At 42.5% G+C, this 16,901-nt stretch overlaps 1 protein-coding gene across 1 annotated transcript; it reads left to right on the forward strand.

Moving 5' to 3' along the window:
• Nucleotides 1-13,838, forward strand: LOC115030313 (granzyme A-like). Its single transcript, XM_085831315.1, has 5 exons — nucleotides 1-83; nucleotides 2,603-2,747; nucleotides 4,665-4,803; nucleotides 4,979-5,248; nucleotides 13,639-13,838. Exons 1-5 carry the CDS (start codon nucleotides 14-16, stop codon nucleotides 13,795-13,797), a joined length of 783 nt encoding a protein of 260 aa, XP_085687441.1. The 5' UTR covers nucleotides 1-13; the 3' UTR covers nucleotides 13,798-13,838.
• The last annotated feature ends 3,063 nt before the right edge of the window (nucleotides 13,839-16,901 follow it).

Here is a 16,901-nt window from a genome sequence, read left to right on the forward strand (position 1 = left end):
TGGGAGAGCCACGATGAGGAACACCTGTGGTCCCCGGGTGCCATCTCTTGCTACTCTCCTTTTACTCCTGCTGATTCCTGAAGGTAAGACAGCCTCTTATCATTTTCATCAAAACCATCATGGAATGGATGTGTGGGGTGGTTTCACCATGGTGTCTTACATATAACTAAAAAAGTACCCAAAGCCTGGGAACACTTACCATTCCTTTTTAAATTTTAGTAGTTTTAGAGGAAAAAAATATGTATTCATACTTTCTTTCCAAAAACTAGCAGAACAACCAAATAGAGATTGCTGCCAATTTATAGCTTGAATTTAGCCTTAAAAGACAACTTGAGATGAGCAAAGAAATGAAAGAAATACTCTTGAGTTGGGAGATCAACCTGTCTTTCAAGAGAGGAAATAGTGGTAAATGAAGCATCTCAGCCTTTCTTTCTTAAACTACTGTACAGACAGCTTTGAAGAGGGTTACACCTAGCCGAGCTGGACAGCAGAAGCTAATGAGGACTGGGGAGTTTCTCACTATTTCTCTTGGTTAGTGTTTTCTGGCAAGTCTTCCCGACTCTGGGGAAGATCTCTCACACTGACTGCTTGGGAGAGCTGTAGTATTTTCTCTTCAGCTGTTCCTGCTATGTAGTGACTAGGAACCAATATTCCTGTCTGATGGAAAGGACCATGCACTGGTGGGAATGCCATCAGGGTTCTTGCTCTGACCCGGGAAGAACAACAGCTTCTGTGAGGTTCTCTGTGTTCCTTGAAGAACTTGGTAGGAAGATTGGCATGGGTAAAAATGAGAGGCAAATAAGGAAAACAGCCATGATTTATCCCAAGACAAAGCTTTTAGAGGTAGGAGTTGCAGACAGGAATCTAAAAGAAGTCCTAGGATTAAGCTTATGACTAACAATTAAAAGGAATTTTAAAACAAGGTTGAAAGATGTTTGAGACCAAAAGTGGATACATGACCACCATGGCACAGCATGAAGGCACTCAGAAATGCCAGGTCCTCCTCAGCCATGAGATTAGAGCAGGTTTTCTTTCCTCTTTATTTCTTTATAATTGAATTTTGGTTTTCTGAGGGTTTTTTTTTAATCCAATTATTTAATTTCTTCAAAGTAAACACTGAGGACAACTTTTCCTATTACGCTTTGTTTTCTGTGTTCAGAAGGAGCTGTGTGGACCCAGAAGGGAGGGAGCAAGAAAGAAGTACTTCATATGCTGGACTATCAGAACAGTCTGGCAGCTTTTGAAACAATGTCTGAACAGCACAGCTCCTGCCTCAGAAATTCTACTAAATCTGACTCTGAATGGGGTGAGCAGTTGCTGGTTTTAAAAGCTTTCCACCTGCTCTAATTCATACCACAATCTTTTTAAGGCTGGCTAGTGGCAACCTGGCCCTACTGCTCAGGCCAGCATGTGTGCTCAGAGACAGAGCCCTAAAGAAGAGAATCTCCTTGAATTCATCAATATGTCCACAGATAGTCCTTTGCACTCTAGCTTTTTAAGAGTCACCCCAGGAAAACTAGGGATGTGGATAAATTCCCTTTGATTCTGTACCATTCTATTTCTGGAGCCTAAAATTCTGCCTTCCCAATTCCCTTATGGAAAGTGAACCCTGCCTTCTCTCTTCGTGCCTCTCACCCTCTTCAGCCTGATGAGAAGTTCCAGGTCTACAACTGATACTTTGGGCCAGTAGTTGAACTTCATTATGGAATAAGAAGTGTTGATCTCTACTCAAGCAAACATAACACTCAGCCAAAATGGTCAGAGGGTTTTAGGAGAATCCAGGAATATTTTGCATAGAAGTTGAAATCTGAAAGCTCTGTTACAGGACACGAGGTCCTTTCCCATCAACCATGCCTGCCTTGTGCCTCTGTGTCTCCCCATTCTCTAACAGTGGATCTATTAGCCTGGCCCAGTTCATGCAAGTTCTGCTAAGGTGGATTATCTACTTATAGTTCCTCTGCTCCTTATAGTTCATTTGGAAAGGGCTTTAACTAAACCATGTTAGGTCTGGGGATTGAACGAGAACCTGAGGTACAACCTCTGTTATTCTCCTGACTTGTGGATGAGAGTGCTGCTCTTGATACCTGAAATCTCACAGAGACCAAAGTCTTCATGAAGGGTCACAGCTAAAAGGTGATAACATCAACTTGAATACTGTGTTTTTGAACGGCCTCTGAGTGAAAGGGGGAAAGCAACAGGCTTCTAAAAACCCACTCCTTGCCCTGCTTCAATTCACACTCATCCAGAGGGGAGTAGGGACAGCCGGGCTTGGATAATCACCAGCAGCTCCTCTACAACAACCACTACTGGTGCTGACCACTGCACAGCCTTTTGCAAATCCTGAGCTCTGAGACTACAGTTATGACAGATCTCCAGCTGAAAGGTCCCCAGGCCAGCAGTGGCAGGCTCCTGTAGATGTGAGAGCAGGAGCCCTAATGGGTCAAGACTTAGGGTGAGTCTTCAGGACTACATTTGGTATAAATATAAGGTGATGCCGATTTCTCTCCAAATTCAAAAAGCATGCCTTGTCCCAGAAATGTGGCTTTCTTGAGAGACTATTAGGAGTGGGCACTGACCAGGCTGGCCTTCTTCTGTTGAACAGGAGGCTGTGAAAGAATCATTGGAGGAGACACGGTTGTTCCTCACTCAAGACCGTATATGGCTCTACTTAAACTTAGTTCGAATACCATCTGTGCTGGCGCTTTGATTGAAAAGAACTGGGTGTTGACTGCTGCCCACTGTATCATGTAAGTTCTTGAGATTAAAATGCTTTTGGATAAACAGTCTATTGAAAAGGGATAATCATAATAAGACTGCATCTCGCTAACATATGGAAAAACCACTTATTTTTCATATATACAGGAAGTATTTGACAACCCACATTGATCTGAAAGGAAGTTAAGCCCAGATTTGTCACGAGGAGTCAAGTCAATGAGAATATAGTGTCCATAAAATCTATCCACAGGGGAAGGGAGAGGGAGCGAGATAGAGAGAGAGAGAGAGAGAGAGAGAGAGAGAGAGAGAGAGAGATCACAAGCTTGCTGATATAGGGAGGTGGTAGATCTGAAAAGAAATGGGGTAGAACAGGAGTGAATATGATCAGGATACATCATATCTAAGATTTTTTTTTCTTAAAAAAGATAATAAACAGGTTTATTGAGTGGAAATAAAATCAGTCTGGTTATAAGGGGGGAGGAGGGGAAATCACTCCCAAGCACTAATAAGCTAGTGAGCTAAGGTAAGGCTAAAATGCCAGCAGCTGCTATACTCCAGACACTCCATGCATCATTACATAGCATCCACCTCTCCCACTTCTCTTGAGCATGTTCCATTTGCTGTGTGAATCCCATGTAGGGAAGGGTTCCTGGTCCTTCTCTGCCAAGTTGCTTCTCTCCTCTGTTGTCTTGCTGACACTGTCCCCAGTGCCTCTGCTCTTGCCACAACACTACAAAGGCAACAAAAGGTCTACCTAATTGAAGCCAACTACAGTTACAAATTCACTTCCTTGGCTTCTTTGGTTATGCACCCAAGATTTTCATAGCCAGATGTGGCTCATGGCTATTGGGCCATGCAATTTATAAAACACTGTTATCAAATCATGCTATGGACAGTACATTTATGATGTCATGAGACCAGTCTCAGCTGGAATACTGGAGAAAGGGGAATGTGAACATCGCATGGTTTGGTGTGTAACAGGTTGTGAATGACAGGAGTCATAAGCATAAACACATCAGGAAATACTCTCGCCTACACAGCATGCACACAGGGTCCTGTGCTAAGCGGTTTCTGAACGTTTTCCCATCTGAGTTTGTTCTCTTACATAGAGCTCTGCCAGGAACTGCTTTACCACTCCCAGCTGCCTCTTGTTCTTACCCATGGATCTCCTCCTGAGAGCTTCCCTTCCCAGGGTTTGCATCCTAACTCTCTACCCAGGCTAATCACTGAGAGGAAAGATGCAAACAAACCCAAGGTCTGCATCTTGGAAATGGAATCTCTCTCATTTGCTTTTTTTTTAAATTAAGTTCTCAGTTTTCTTCTCATAAATAAGCTGTTGGAGATGAGGACAGGTGTGATGGCTTGAATGTAATTTGTCCTCTCTAAAGTTCATTTGCTGGAAGCTTGGTCCTTAGGGTAATCATATGGAGAGGCAGTGGGACTTTAAAAGAGCTTCATCATTGGGGTTCCTTTCTGGTAATGGGGTGAATGAAGACTTCAGAGTCAGTCACTTAGCATGAGTAGCTTGCTATAAGTTGAGCTTGAGCTCAGTCTCTGGTTCCTGTCTTTCTCCCTCTGTCACTCAGTTGATCCTCTTCACATGTCCCCATTCCTCCCACCTCCATGAGCTGACACAGAGCAGGCACAAGTCTACATTGGAAGTCAAGCTGACCTGACACTGAACTGTCCAATTCCAAAGCTGTGAACCACAAGAAAGCTCTATCTGTTCTCTGTTATATACCCAGCATACAGTGTTTTGTTAAAGCTACATAAAGCTAAGGCAGTGATGATAACAGAGTCCTAAACACCTTATCCTTCAAAGCAGGTTTATTCTTTCAAGACAATTTTCTCCAAAAGGAGCTTATATACAAATGCTGTAATGAAGCTGTCCAATATATATTATGCCCAGTCCCTGATTAAACTAGTAACTAGTGTTGTATCTATTACAGGAGAAAGAGATCTGAGGTCATTCTTGGGGCTCACTCGCGCAATAAGGAGCCGGAACAACAGATATTCACTGTTAAGAAAGCATTTCCCTATCCATGCTATGACCAAGATACACATGAGGGGGATCTACAACTTGTACGGGTATGTACCTTTGGTTGTCTTTTGAGTCACAGAAAAAGTTTCACCACATACATGAGAGAGTTTATCCCTAGTCCCTTCCCTGGTACAAATAAAAGAGCCCCAGAGGACTGGGTAAGAAGTTCAAACATTAATACTAATCCCATATACTTAACTGGTTCTGTTTTTCTTCCTACAGCTAGAGAAAAAAGCAACAATTAACAGAAATGTGGCTATCCTTCCCCTACCTAAAAAGGGGGATGATGTGAAACCCGGAACCAGATGCCAAGTAGCAGGGTGGGGGAGATTTGACAGTGAGTCACCTCCCTCTGATACTCTGAGAGAAGTCAACATCACTGTCATAGACAGAAAAGTCTGCAATGATGAAAAACACTATAATTTGCATCCTGTAATTGGTCTAAACATGATTTGTGCAGGGGACCTCCATAATAGTAAGGGCTCATGCAAGGTAAGTGAAAAAGATGGAGTGTGTTAGCTACTGAAGCAAGGCATGTGGGTTTGCATGGTGTGACATCAAGCTTGGCCTTGTCAGAGCATTGGCTTCTATGGGTTCTGCTGTGCTGGTTGGTTGGTTGACAGGGAGAGTCCCACTGTACAGCTCTGCCTGTTCTGGAACTTACAGAGATCCACCTACCTCTGCCTCCCAAGTGCTGGGACTAAAAGCTTACACTACCACACCGAGCCTTCTACTGTCTTTTTGACATTAGGTAGGCTGTACGTAAGAAAGTGAAAGTGACACACTCAGCTCCAAAGTCACTAAAATGAAGAGTTCACTGCTAAGGCCACTGACAGCCTTCTACATTGACTTTGTTTCATATATTAACATATATATATGTGTGTGTGTGTGTATTTAAAAGATATATACACATATACAAACATATATACCCATATATACATAGATATGTATATATATGGGGTGTTCCTCACTTTTCTTATGTTACTACATCGAGATACAAACTACAGACATAAAATTGTAAAGAGTATCTGGAAAGCTTTCAGGGTTTCCTACTGCCACAAACCCAAAAGCCTTTGATGTAGCTGTGTGTGGAATGCCAGTCTTTCCCAAATCTGCCCAGGATCCTGGGCCTGGACCCCATAGTTTCTTAGCACTGAGCCTCACAAACAGTCTCCGCCTTGACCCCCATCAAAGAATGGGTAAGCCTTTCTCCCTCCTATGTCCCCAAAAACAGGAGTGACAGGGCCTGATTAAAGACAAAATACTTGTCAAAAGTTTTATTTATTTTTTTTTAATTTTTAATATTTTTATTACATATTTTCCTCAATTACATTTCCAATGCTATCCCAAAAGTCCCCTATAGCGCCCCCCACTTCCCTACCCACCCATTCCCATTCTTTTGGCCCTGGCATTCCCCTATATTGGGGCATATAAAGTTTGCAAGTCCAATGGGCCTCTCTTTCCATTGATGGCCGACTAGGCCATCTTTCGATACATATGCAGCTAGAGACAAGAGTTCCGGGGTGGGGGCTGGTGAGATGGCTCAGTGGGTAAGAGCACCCGACTGCTCTTCCAAAGGTCCAAAGTTCAAATCCCAGCAACCACATGGTGGCTCACAACCACCTAGGTAATGAGATCTGATGCCCTCTTCTGGTGCGCCTGAAGACAGCTACATTAAATATAAATAAATAAATAAATAAATAAATAAATAAATAAATAAATAAATAAATAAAAAAGAGTTCCGGGGTTCTGGTTAGTACATCATGTTGTTCCAACAATAGGGTTGCAGATCCCTTTAGCTCCTTGGGTACTTTCTCTAGCTTCTCCATTGGGAGCCTTGTGATACATCCAATAGCTGACTGTGAACATCCACTCCTATGTTTGCTAGGCCCTGGCATCATCTCACAAGAGATAGCTATATTTGGGTCCTTTCAGCAAAATCTTGCTAGTGTATGCAATGGTGTCAGCATTTAGAAGCTGATTATGAGATGGATCCCTGGATACGGCAGTCTCTAAATGGTCCATCATTTCTTCACAGCTACGAACTTTGTCTCTGTAACTCCTTCCCTGAGTGTTTTGTTCCCAATTCTAAGAAGGGGCACAGTGTCCACACTTTGGTCTTCATTCTTCTTGGGTTTCATGCGTTTAGCAAATTGTATCTTATATCTTGGGTATCCTAAGTTTTGGGCTAATATCCACTTATCAGTGAATACATATTGTGTGAGTTCTTTTGTGATTGTGTTACTTCACTCAAGATGATGCCCTCCAGGTCCATCCATTTGGCTAGGAATTTCATAAATTCATTCTTTTTAATAGCTGAGTAGTACTCCATTGTGTAAATGTACCATAATTTCTGTATCCATTCCTCTGTTGAGGGACATCTGGGTTCTTTCCAGCTTCTGGCTATTATAAATAGGGCTGCTATGAACATAGTGGAGCATGTGTCCTTTTTACCGTTTGGGACATCTTCTGGATATATGCCCAGGAGAGGTATTGCTGGATCCTCCAGTAGTACTATGTCCAATTTTCTGAGGAACCGCCAGACTGATTTCCAGAGTAGTTGTACAAGCTTGCAATCTCACCAACAATGGAGGAGTGTTCCTCTTTCTCCACATCCTCGCCAGCATCTGCTGTCACCTGAATTTTTGATCTTAGCCATTCTGACTGGTGTGAGGTGGAATCTCAGGGTTGTTTTGATTTGCATTTCCCTGATGATTAAGGATGTTGAACATTTTTTCAGGTGCTTCTCTGCCATTCAGTATTCCTCAGGTGAGAATTCTTTGTTCAGTTCTGAGCCCCATTTTTTAATGGGGTTATTTGACTTTCTGGAGTCCACCTTCTTGAGTTCTTTATATATATTGGATATTAGTCCCTTATCTGATTTAGGATAGGTGAAGATCCTTTCCCAATCTGTTGGTGGTTTTTTTTTGTCTTATTGATGGTGTCTTTAGCCTTGCAGAAGCTTTGCAGTTTCATGAGGTCCCACTTGTCAATTCTCGATCTTACAGCACAAGCCAGCCATTACTGTTCTATTCAGGAATTTTTCCCCTGTGCCCATATCTTCAAGGCTTTTCCCCACTTTCTCCTCTATAAGTTTCAGTGTCTCTGGTTTTATGTGAAGTTCCTTGATCCACTTAGACTTGACCTTAGTACAAGGAGATAGGAATGGATCGATTGGCATTCTTCTACATGTTAACAACCAGTAGTGCCAGCACCATTTGTTGAAAATGCTGTCTTTCTTCCACTGGATGTTTTTAGCTCCCTTATCGAAGATCAAGTGACCATAGGTGTGTGGGTTCATTTCTGGGTCTTCAATTCTATTCCATTGGTCTATTTGTCTGTCACTATACCAGTACCATGCAGTTTTTATCACAATTGCTCTGTAGTAGAGCTTTAGGTCCGGCATGGTGATTCCACCAGAGGTTCTTTTATCCTTGAGAAGAGTTTTTGCTATCCTAGGTTTTTTGTTATTCCAGATGAATTTGCAGATTGCATTTTCTAATTCGTTGAAGAATTGATTTGGAATTTTGATGGGGATTGCATTGAATCTGTAGATTGCTTTTGGCAAGATAGCCATTTTTACAATGTTGATCCTGCCAATCCATGAGAATGGGAGATCTTTCCATCTTCTGAGATCTTCTATAGTTTCTTTCTTCAGAGACTTGAAGTTTTTATTATACAGATCTTTCACTTCCTGAGTTAGAGTCACGCCAAGATATTTTATATTATTTGTGACTATTGAGAAGGGTGTTGTTTCCCTAATTTCTTTCTCAGCCTGTTTATTCTTTGTGTAGAGAAAGGCCATTGATTTGTTTGAGTTAATTTTATATCCAGCTACTTCACCGAAGCTGTTTATCAGGCTTAGGAGTTCTCTGGTGGAATTTTTAGGGTCACTTATATATACTATCATATCATCTGCAAAGAGTGATATTTTGACTTCATCTTTTCCAATTTGTATCCCTTTGATCTCCTTTTGTTGTCGAATTGCTCTGGCTAGGACTTCAAGTACAATGTTGAATAGGTATGGAGAAAGTGGACAGCCTTGTCTAGTCCCTGATTTTAGAGGGATTGCTTCAAGCTTCTCACCATTTACTTTGATGTTGGCTACTGGTTTGCTGTAGATTGCTTTTATCATGTTTAGGTATGGGCCTTGAATTCCTGATCTTTCCAAGACTTTTATCATGAATGGGTGTTGGATCTTGTCAAATGCTTTTTCCGCATCTAACGAGATGACCATGTGGTTTTTGTCTTTGAGTTTGTTTATATACTGGATTACGTTGATGGATTTCCGTATATTGAACCATCCCTGCATCCCTGGGATGAAACCTACTTGGTCAGGATGAATGATTGTTTTGATGTGTTCTTGGATTCGGTTAGCAAGAACTTTATTGAGGATTTTTGCATCAATATTCATAAGGGATATTGGTCTGAAGTTTTCTATCTTTGTTGGGTCTTTTTGTGGTTTAGGTATCAGAGTAATTGTGGCTTCATAGAATGAGTTGGGTAGAGTACCTTCTGTTTCTATTTTGTGGAATAGTTTGTGAAGAACTGGGATTAGATCTTCTTTGAAGGTCTGATAGAACTCTGCACTAAACCCATCTGGTCCTGGGCTTTTTTTGGTTGGGAGACTATTAATGACTGCTTCTATTTCTTTGGGGGATATAGGGCTGTTTAGATCATTAACCTGATCTTGATTCAACTTTGGTACCTGGTATCTGTCTAGGAACTTCTCCATTTCATCCAGGTTCTCCAGTTTTGTTGAGTATAGCCTTTGGTAGAAGGATCTGATGGTGTTTTGGATGTCTTCAGGACCTGTTGTTATGTCTCCTTTTTCATTTCTGATTTTGTTAATTAGGATGCTTTCCCTGTGCCCTCTGGTGAGTCTGGCTAAGGGTTTATCTATCTTGTTGATTTTCTCAAAGAACCAGCTCCTTGATTGGTTGATTCTTTGAATAGTTCTTCTTGTTTCCACTTGGTTGATTTCGCCCCTGAGTTTGATTATTTCCTGCCGTCTACTCCTCTATTGTGAATTTGCTTCCTTTTGTTCTAGTGCTTTTAGGTATGTTGTCAAGCTGCTAATGTGTGCTCTCTCTAGTTTCCTTTTGGAGGCACTCAGAGCTATGAGTTTTCCTCTTAGAAATGCTTTCATTGCGTCCCATAAGTTTGGGTATGTTGTGGCTTCATTTTCATTGAACTCTAAAAAGTCCTTAATTTCTTTCTTTATTCCTTCCTTGACCAAGGTATCATTGAGAAGAGTGTTGTTCAGTTTCCACGTGAAGGTTGGCTTTCTATTATTTATTTTGTTATTGAAGATCAGCCTTAGTCCATGGTGATCTGATAGGATGCATGGGACAATTTCAATATTTTTGTATCTGTTGAGGCCTGTTTTGTGACCAATTATGTGGTCAATTTTGGAGAAGGTACCATGAGGTGCTGAAAAGAAGGTATATCCTTTTGTTATAGGATAGAATGTTCTGTAGATATCTGCCAGATCCATTTGATTCATAATTTCTCTTAGTTTCTCTGTGTCCCTGTTTAGTTTCTGTTTCCATGATCTGTCCATTGGTGAAAGTGGTGTGTTGAAGTCTCCCACTATTATTGTATGAGGTGCAATGTGTGCTTTGAGATTTATTAAAGTTTCTTTAATGAATGTGGCTGCCTTTGTATTTGGAGCATAGATATTCAGGATTGATAGTTCCTCTTGGAGGATTTTACCTTTGATGAGTATGAAGTGTCCCTCCCTGTCTTTTTTAATGACTTTGGGTTGGAAGTCAATTTTATCAGATATTAGAATGGCTACTCCAGCTTGTTTTTTCATACCATTTGCTTGGAAAATTGTTTTCCAGCCTTTCATTCTGAGGTAGTGTCTATCTTTTTCTCTGAGATGAGTTTCCTGTAAGCAGCAAAATGTTGGGTCTTGTTTGTGTAGCCAGTTTGTTAGTCTATGTCTTTTTATCGGGGAGTTGAGTCCATTGATATTAAGAGATATTAAGGAAAAGTAATTGTTGTTTCCTGTTATTTTTGTTGTTAAAGTTGGCATTCTGTTCTTGTGGCTGTCTTTTGTTAGGTTTGTTGAGGGATTATCTTCTTGTTGTTTCTAGGGCGTAGTTCCTGTCCTTGTATTGGTTTTTTTCTGTTATTATCCTTTGAAGGGCTGGATTCGTGGAGAGATAATGTGTGAATTTGGTTTTGTCGTGGAATACTTTGGTTTCTCCATCTATGTTAATTGAGAGTTTGGCTGGGTATAGTAGCCTGGGCTGGAGTTTGTGTTCTTTTAGTGTCTGTATAACATCCGTCCAGGATCTTCTGGCTTTCAGAGTCTCTGGTGAAAAATCTGGTGTAATTCTGATAGGCTTGCCTTTATATGTTACTTGGCCTTTTTCTCTTACTGCTTTTAGTATTCTATCTTTATTTAGAGCATTTGTTGTTCTGATTATTATGTGTCGGGAGGTATTTCTTTTCTGGTCCAGTCTATTTGGAGTTCTGTAGGCTTCTTGTATGTTCATGGGCATCTCTTTCTTTAGATTTGGGAAGTTTTCTTCTATAATTTTGTTGAAGATGTTTGCTGGTCCTTTGAGTTGAAAATCTTCATTCTCATCCACTCCTATTATCCGTAGGTTTGGTCTTCTCATTGTGTCCTGTATTTCTTGGATGTTTTGAGTTAGGATCTTTTTGCATTTTACATTTTCCTTGATTGTTGTGCCGATGTTCTCTATGGAATCTTCTGCACCAGATTCTCTCTTCCATCTCTTGTATTCTGTTGCTGATGCTGGTATCTATGGTTCCAGATTTCTTTCCTAGGGTTTCTATCTCCAGTGTTGCCTCATTTTGGGTTTTCTTTATTGTGTCTACTTCCCTTTTTAAGTCTAGTATGGTTTTGTTCATTTCCATCATCTGTTTGGATGTGTTTTCCTGTTTTTCATTAAGGACTTCTACCTGTTTGATTATGTTATCCTGTTTTTCTTTAAGGATTTCTAGCTCTTTAGCAGTGTTCTTCTGCAATTCTTTAAGGGATTTTTGTGCTTCCTCTTTACTGTCTTCTACCTGTTTACCAGTGTTCCTTTGTATTTCTTTAAGTGTGTTATTAAAGTCCTTCTTGAAGTCCTCTACCATCATCAGGAGATATGCTTTTAGATCCGTGTCAAGCTTTTCCGGTGTGTTGGGGTGCCCTGGACTGGGGGAAGTGGGAGTGCTGGGTTCTGATGATGGTGAGTGGTCTTGGTTTCTGTTAGTAAGATTATTACGTTTACCTTTCGCCATCTGGTAATCTCTGGGGTTAGTTGTTGTCGTTGTCACTGTTTAAAGATTGGAGCAGAAGCTGTGTTCCACTCACCAGCAGTCTCAAAATCCTGTGGCGGGGGTCGTGGGTAGCTGGCGGTACCCCGGTGCTGGTCCAGCCGGAAGAGGCCTGTGGTCCTACTCAGGCCGGTTTTCTGCTTCCCTAACTAATGCAGTCTGAGGTCCCGCGCGCAATTGGATTGGAGCAGAAGCTGTGTTCCACTCACCAGAAGTCTTAAGATCCTGTGGCGGGTGTTGTGGGTAGCTGGCGGGTGTCAGCCGACCCTGCGCACTAGCTACCCGGGTGCTGGTCCGGCCGGATGAGGCCTGTGGCCCTACTCAGGCTGGTTTCTGCTTCCCTAACTAATGCAGTCTCAGGTCCCGCGCTCAATTGTATTGGAGCAGAAGCTGTGTTCCACTCACCAGAAGTCTTAAGATCCTGTGGCGGGTGTTGTGGGTAGCTGGCGAGTGTCAGCCGACCATGCACCCTAGCTACCCTGGTGCTTTTCTGACCAGAAGAGGCTTGTGGCCCTACTCAGGCCGGATTTCTGCCTCCCCAACCAAAGCAGTCTCAGGTCCCGCGTGATTGGACTGGAGCAGAAGCTGTGTTCCACTCACCAGCAGTCTCAAAATCCCGTGGCGGGGGTCGTGGGTAGCTGGCGGGTGTCAGTCGACCCTGCGCTCTAGCTACCCTGGTGCTGGTCCGACCGGATCTTGTCAAAAGTTTTAAACCCTCAGTTCTTAGTCAATTCTCCCTGAAAGGGAAACCAGAGACTCCACAGAGTCACCTGAGGTGAGGACAATGTGCAGTTATCAGGGAGTTGTCAGAGGAGTCAGAGGAACTAGGCCTTGTGTTCAGGACCAAGACTAGCCAACTGCTAAAAAGGCATAGCATTTGTCCTTCACACACTTCCTCTTTATTTTCCCCTCCCCTCATCACCTCCCCTGTCCTGACTTCCCTTAGGGCACCCAGGAGCCTGACTTTCCCTCAGGGAATCACATGCACCATTCAGAGGCCACAGCAGCCTCTCAGGGCACTCTTGCCTCACACCAGCCCCAGAAACACTGAAGCTCAGAGGTGCTTCCTGGTCTTTCAGTGCCCAGGACTTGGCTGCTGATTCTGCCCATTGCAGATGCTGTAAGAGGGAGGAACGGTATCTCCCCAGGGATGGCCACAGGTCTCACCTAACTCAACACTCCACACAGATAGAAAGCCAAGCCTTCCCTGAAAGGAGAACTTCAGTTTTCTTTCTCTGAGAAAATAAATATATGTGAGTGGAACCGGAAAACATGGCAGCTTCCCTTCACCTAAGTGTTTCAGCTGCTTTTGCCTGATTCACACCTTGATTATTAATAAACGTGTGAAAAAAAATGACCAAGAAGGCCTGCTTTCTGGAAAAAGATAATCTTAAAATCAGTGAATAAAATAAGTAATACTGCTTTCATTTCTGTTTTCACTAATCTGTAAGTATTAAAATATTACTTACCATCTAGATGCTGTAAGTAGTAATTTTCAGGGAAGTCTGCTCTGGTCTGCCTATTAAGTGCCACAGAACTTCACCATCCATTCTAACGCCAGCTTACCCCACCCTCTTGTTTCCCAGGGGGATTCTGGCAGCCCTCTGCTGTGTGATGATATTTTCCGAGGCATCACCTCTTTTGGTGGAAAGAAGTGTGGCGATCCCCGATGGCCTGGTATCTATACTTTCCTCTCAAAGAAACACCTCGAATGGATAACAGAGACTATGAAGGGTTCTATTTAAATGTGTGGCTTTCACTCCACACTCCATCCTTGTCACTTCTGTGTCTGATCACAAATAAAATCAACTTGAATGGCTGCACGTATCCTCCTCCTTTAACGTTCTTGGGCAGATCTCCAAGATAATGTAAGAGGAAGATTAGAAAATCAGGACCACCATTGCCCTCCAAGCATCCTAGAACAGGGTAATTTTTCCCTGGATAAAGCGCTTGGCTCTCAGATCTGTCTGACAGGAAGCAGAGTGAGGAGCTCAGCATTCTGAACTGCCTAGTCTAGGGGGTGACAGTGAAAAGGAATGAAGCCCCGCCTCCCTGCACTATCCCACCACCACACTCTCATTCATATACAAGAACTGAGGGGACATCAGTCAGACCTGACTCAGGGGTGGGTTCCCTAGGCAGATGTGCACTCCCTCCTGGCCTCTGACCTAAGATGAAGCACAGCCCAGGAACACTTAGAGGTTCTGAGTTCATTGACATCGGTGGAACCCAGAGTTTGGGATTGCTTAACTCACGACCCCTGTAAGATGGATACCACGCAAGGATCAGACTTCCTGGACAACAAAAGAGGTTTTTATTAGAAAGGGATTCTGGGGTGATATTTTAGACAGGTCATAATCTTTAATATAGATTTGAAATTTTAATTAAAATAAACTAATTGCTCTATACTGAATACCATTTTTTTAAATTGTTGGCTCAAACCTTCATGCATTGCTAGTTAAAGTACAAACTTGCCATAGTAAATTTCTTGGAAAAAATTACGAGTGCCTATTGAAGATTAACCTGTTTATATTTTATAACTTAGCAACTCTACTCCTCAGGATATGCCAAACTGAAATGAAAGGTTTGTCCACCAAAGACATATCCAATAGTGAACATACCAGACTAAGTACTTAAACTCAAAACTCTACATGACTTAGGTAGCAGGGCCTTTTGCCTGCTTTATTTGGGTTCCTATATCTACCACCCTTCTCTACTCCAGTCTCTTCCAACAGCCCAGCACGAGGTAGGTGAGAAAGAGGGTTAGAGGAAAAAGGAGGTATAGCTTTCTTTAGATTACTACTTGCTGATTAGGGGTGTCAAATTTCTTAGACTTGGGACAAGGTCAATCTTCAACCTTAGGATATCTCCAACCAGCAATCCAGCAATCCAGGAAAAGCAGCACCAGCAACCAGCAGTAGGGGAAAACCACAGTGGGCACAGCAGCAGTGGGGACAACAGCAAGGACAGCAGCAGCAGGAGGGACAACAGCAGCAGAGACAGCAGCAGCAGGGACAACAGCAGGGACAGCAGCAGCAGGCACAACAGCACCAACAAGAGCAGCAGGAGGGACAGCAGCTGGTGGTACAGCCCCAGTGGGGCAACAGCAGGGACAGCAGCAGCAGGGACAGCAGCACCAGCAACCAGCAGCAGGAACAGCCCCATTGGGGACAACAGCAGGGACAGCAGCAGCAGGGACAGCAGCACCAGCAACCAGCAGCAGGAGGGACAGCAGTAGCAGGGATAGTAGCAGCAGGGACAGCAGCAGCAGGGACAGCAGCAGCAGGGACAGCAGAGGCCACAGTCCCTCCCAGACCCCTCATATTTATACCCTCTAAAGAGTTTCCAGAATTCCAAAGGTAAACTCTTCTCAGCTGGCAAAATCATGCCCCTCCTAGAGCACAAGACAAATCCCAGTCAGCTGCTGTGTACAATAAGAAGCAGCCTCACGTCCCAAACCTGAGACCTGAACAAAAATGCATTCACAGAACATAACTTGGTTTACAAAGAAAGCCAACTTCCCACTACAAACTTAAATATCCACTTCTAATGTAAAAGAAAGTCTACATTCATAGAGCAAAATACATAGCAATGAAAAGAACTGAAGTCTCATGTAACACTGCGTTTGTTGCATGCATGATTACTGCGTGCTTCCACATATCTGAAGGTAGCCATAAGGAAAAACTAGTCCATCATGATAGAAGTCAGGATATGGAGACTATTAGCTGACACTAGGCACAAGAGATCCTATTAGGATACCAGAAACATTCGTATCTTAATCTGGATGGTACTCAACAGCTATCTATTCATGAACCAAAAATGTACCCAGCTATCCACTAAAGATTTATGGACTTGAAGTTTTGGAGCACAAAATTTAAGAGAGTTATAGTCAAGGCTTCTATTTTGTGTTTTGTCTAGACTTTTACTAATTTCTTTATAAAAATAATTTTCCAAAATTTCCACTAAAACTACTATAAGAAATATGTTGATTTTTTTCTTAAATTAGGCCCATTTGCTTACATACCAAGAATAATTGTAGAAATGAATTTTGATCACAGCACTGTTATAATACTGTTAAAACAGAAAACCTGAAATGGGATGATGGGGGATACTTGAAACTGTTCTCTCTCTCTCTCTCTCTCTCTCTCTCTCTCTCTCTCTCTCTCTCTCTGTGTGTGTGTGTGTGTGTGTGTGTGTGTGTGTGTGTGTGTGTGTGTGTGTGTGTGTGTATACATGTGTATGCATATACATGAGGAGACCAGAGGTTGACCCTGACATCTTCCTCAAGCAGTTCCCACTATTTTTTGAAACAGGGTCTCTCACTAAACCTGAAGCTGGCCAGTGCAGCCAGATCTTCCTATCTCTGCAGTTCTGGGATCACAGCCACATGCTGTTGCACCCAGATTGTTTTGTGGGTTCTGGGGATTTGAACTCAGGTCCTTGTGTTTGTGTGGCAAGGACTTGAACAGATGATCTACCTCCTTAGCATCTAAAACTCTGATTTTTGCCTTTTCAAAGAGCTCCTACTAAGGGACCCTGAAGAAAATATGGCCATTGATAAAAACACCCCAACTGAGTCATTTCTAATCCCTGCTTATGAACTACATTCTAATGGCAACAAGAATCTCTTCCCTATCAGCTTTCCCTACAAACCTACATCTCCACCAGGCAGCACTAACTCCATCAGCACTACTGAAGGTGAGGAGGGACCAAGCCTACTCTTGACTGTTTTAGTTTCATTTCCCAGATTTACACCTGGACATTTGAAAGAGAAGAACTAAAACCACATCCTTTGTACTCTCATATATAAGTAGAAAGAAACAAACACAGAGATCCCTGCTGATTGGGC

Source organism: Mus caroli, unplaced genomic scaffold, assembly GCF_978045245.1.
Source record: "Mus caroli unplaced genomic scaffold, Mus_caroli_1 scaffold_15, whole genome shotgun sequence".
NCBI lineage: Eukaryota > Metazoa > Chordata > Mammalia > Rodentia > Muridae > Mus > Mus caroli.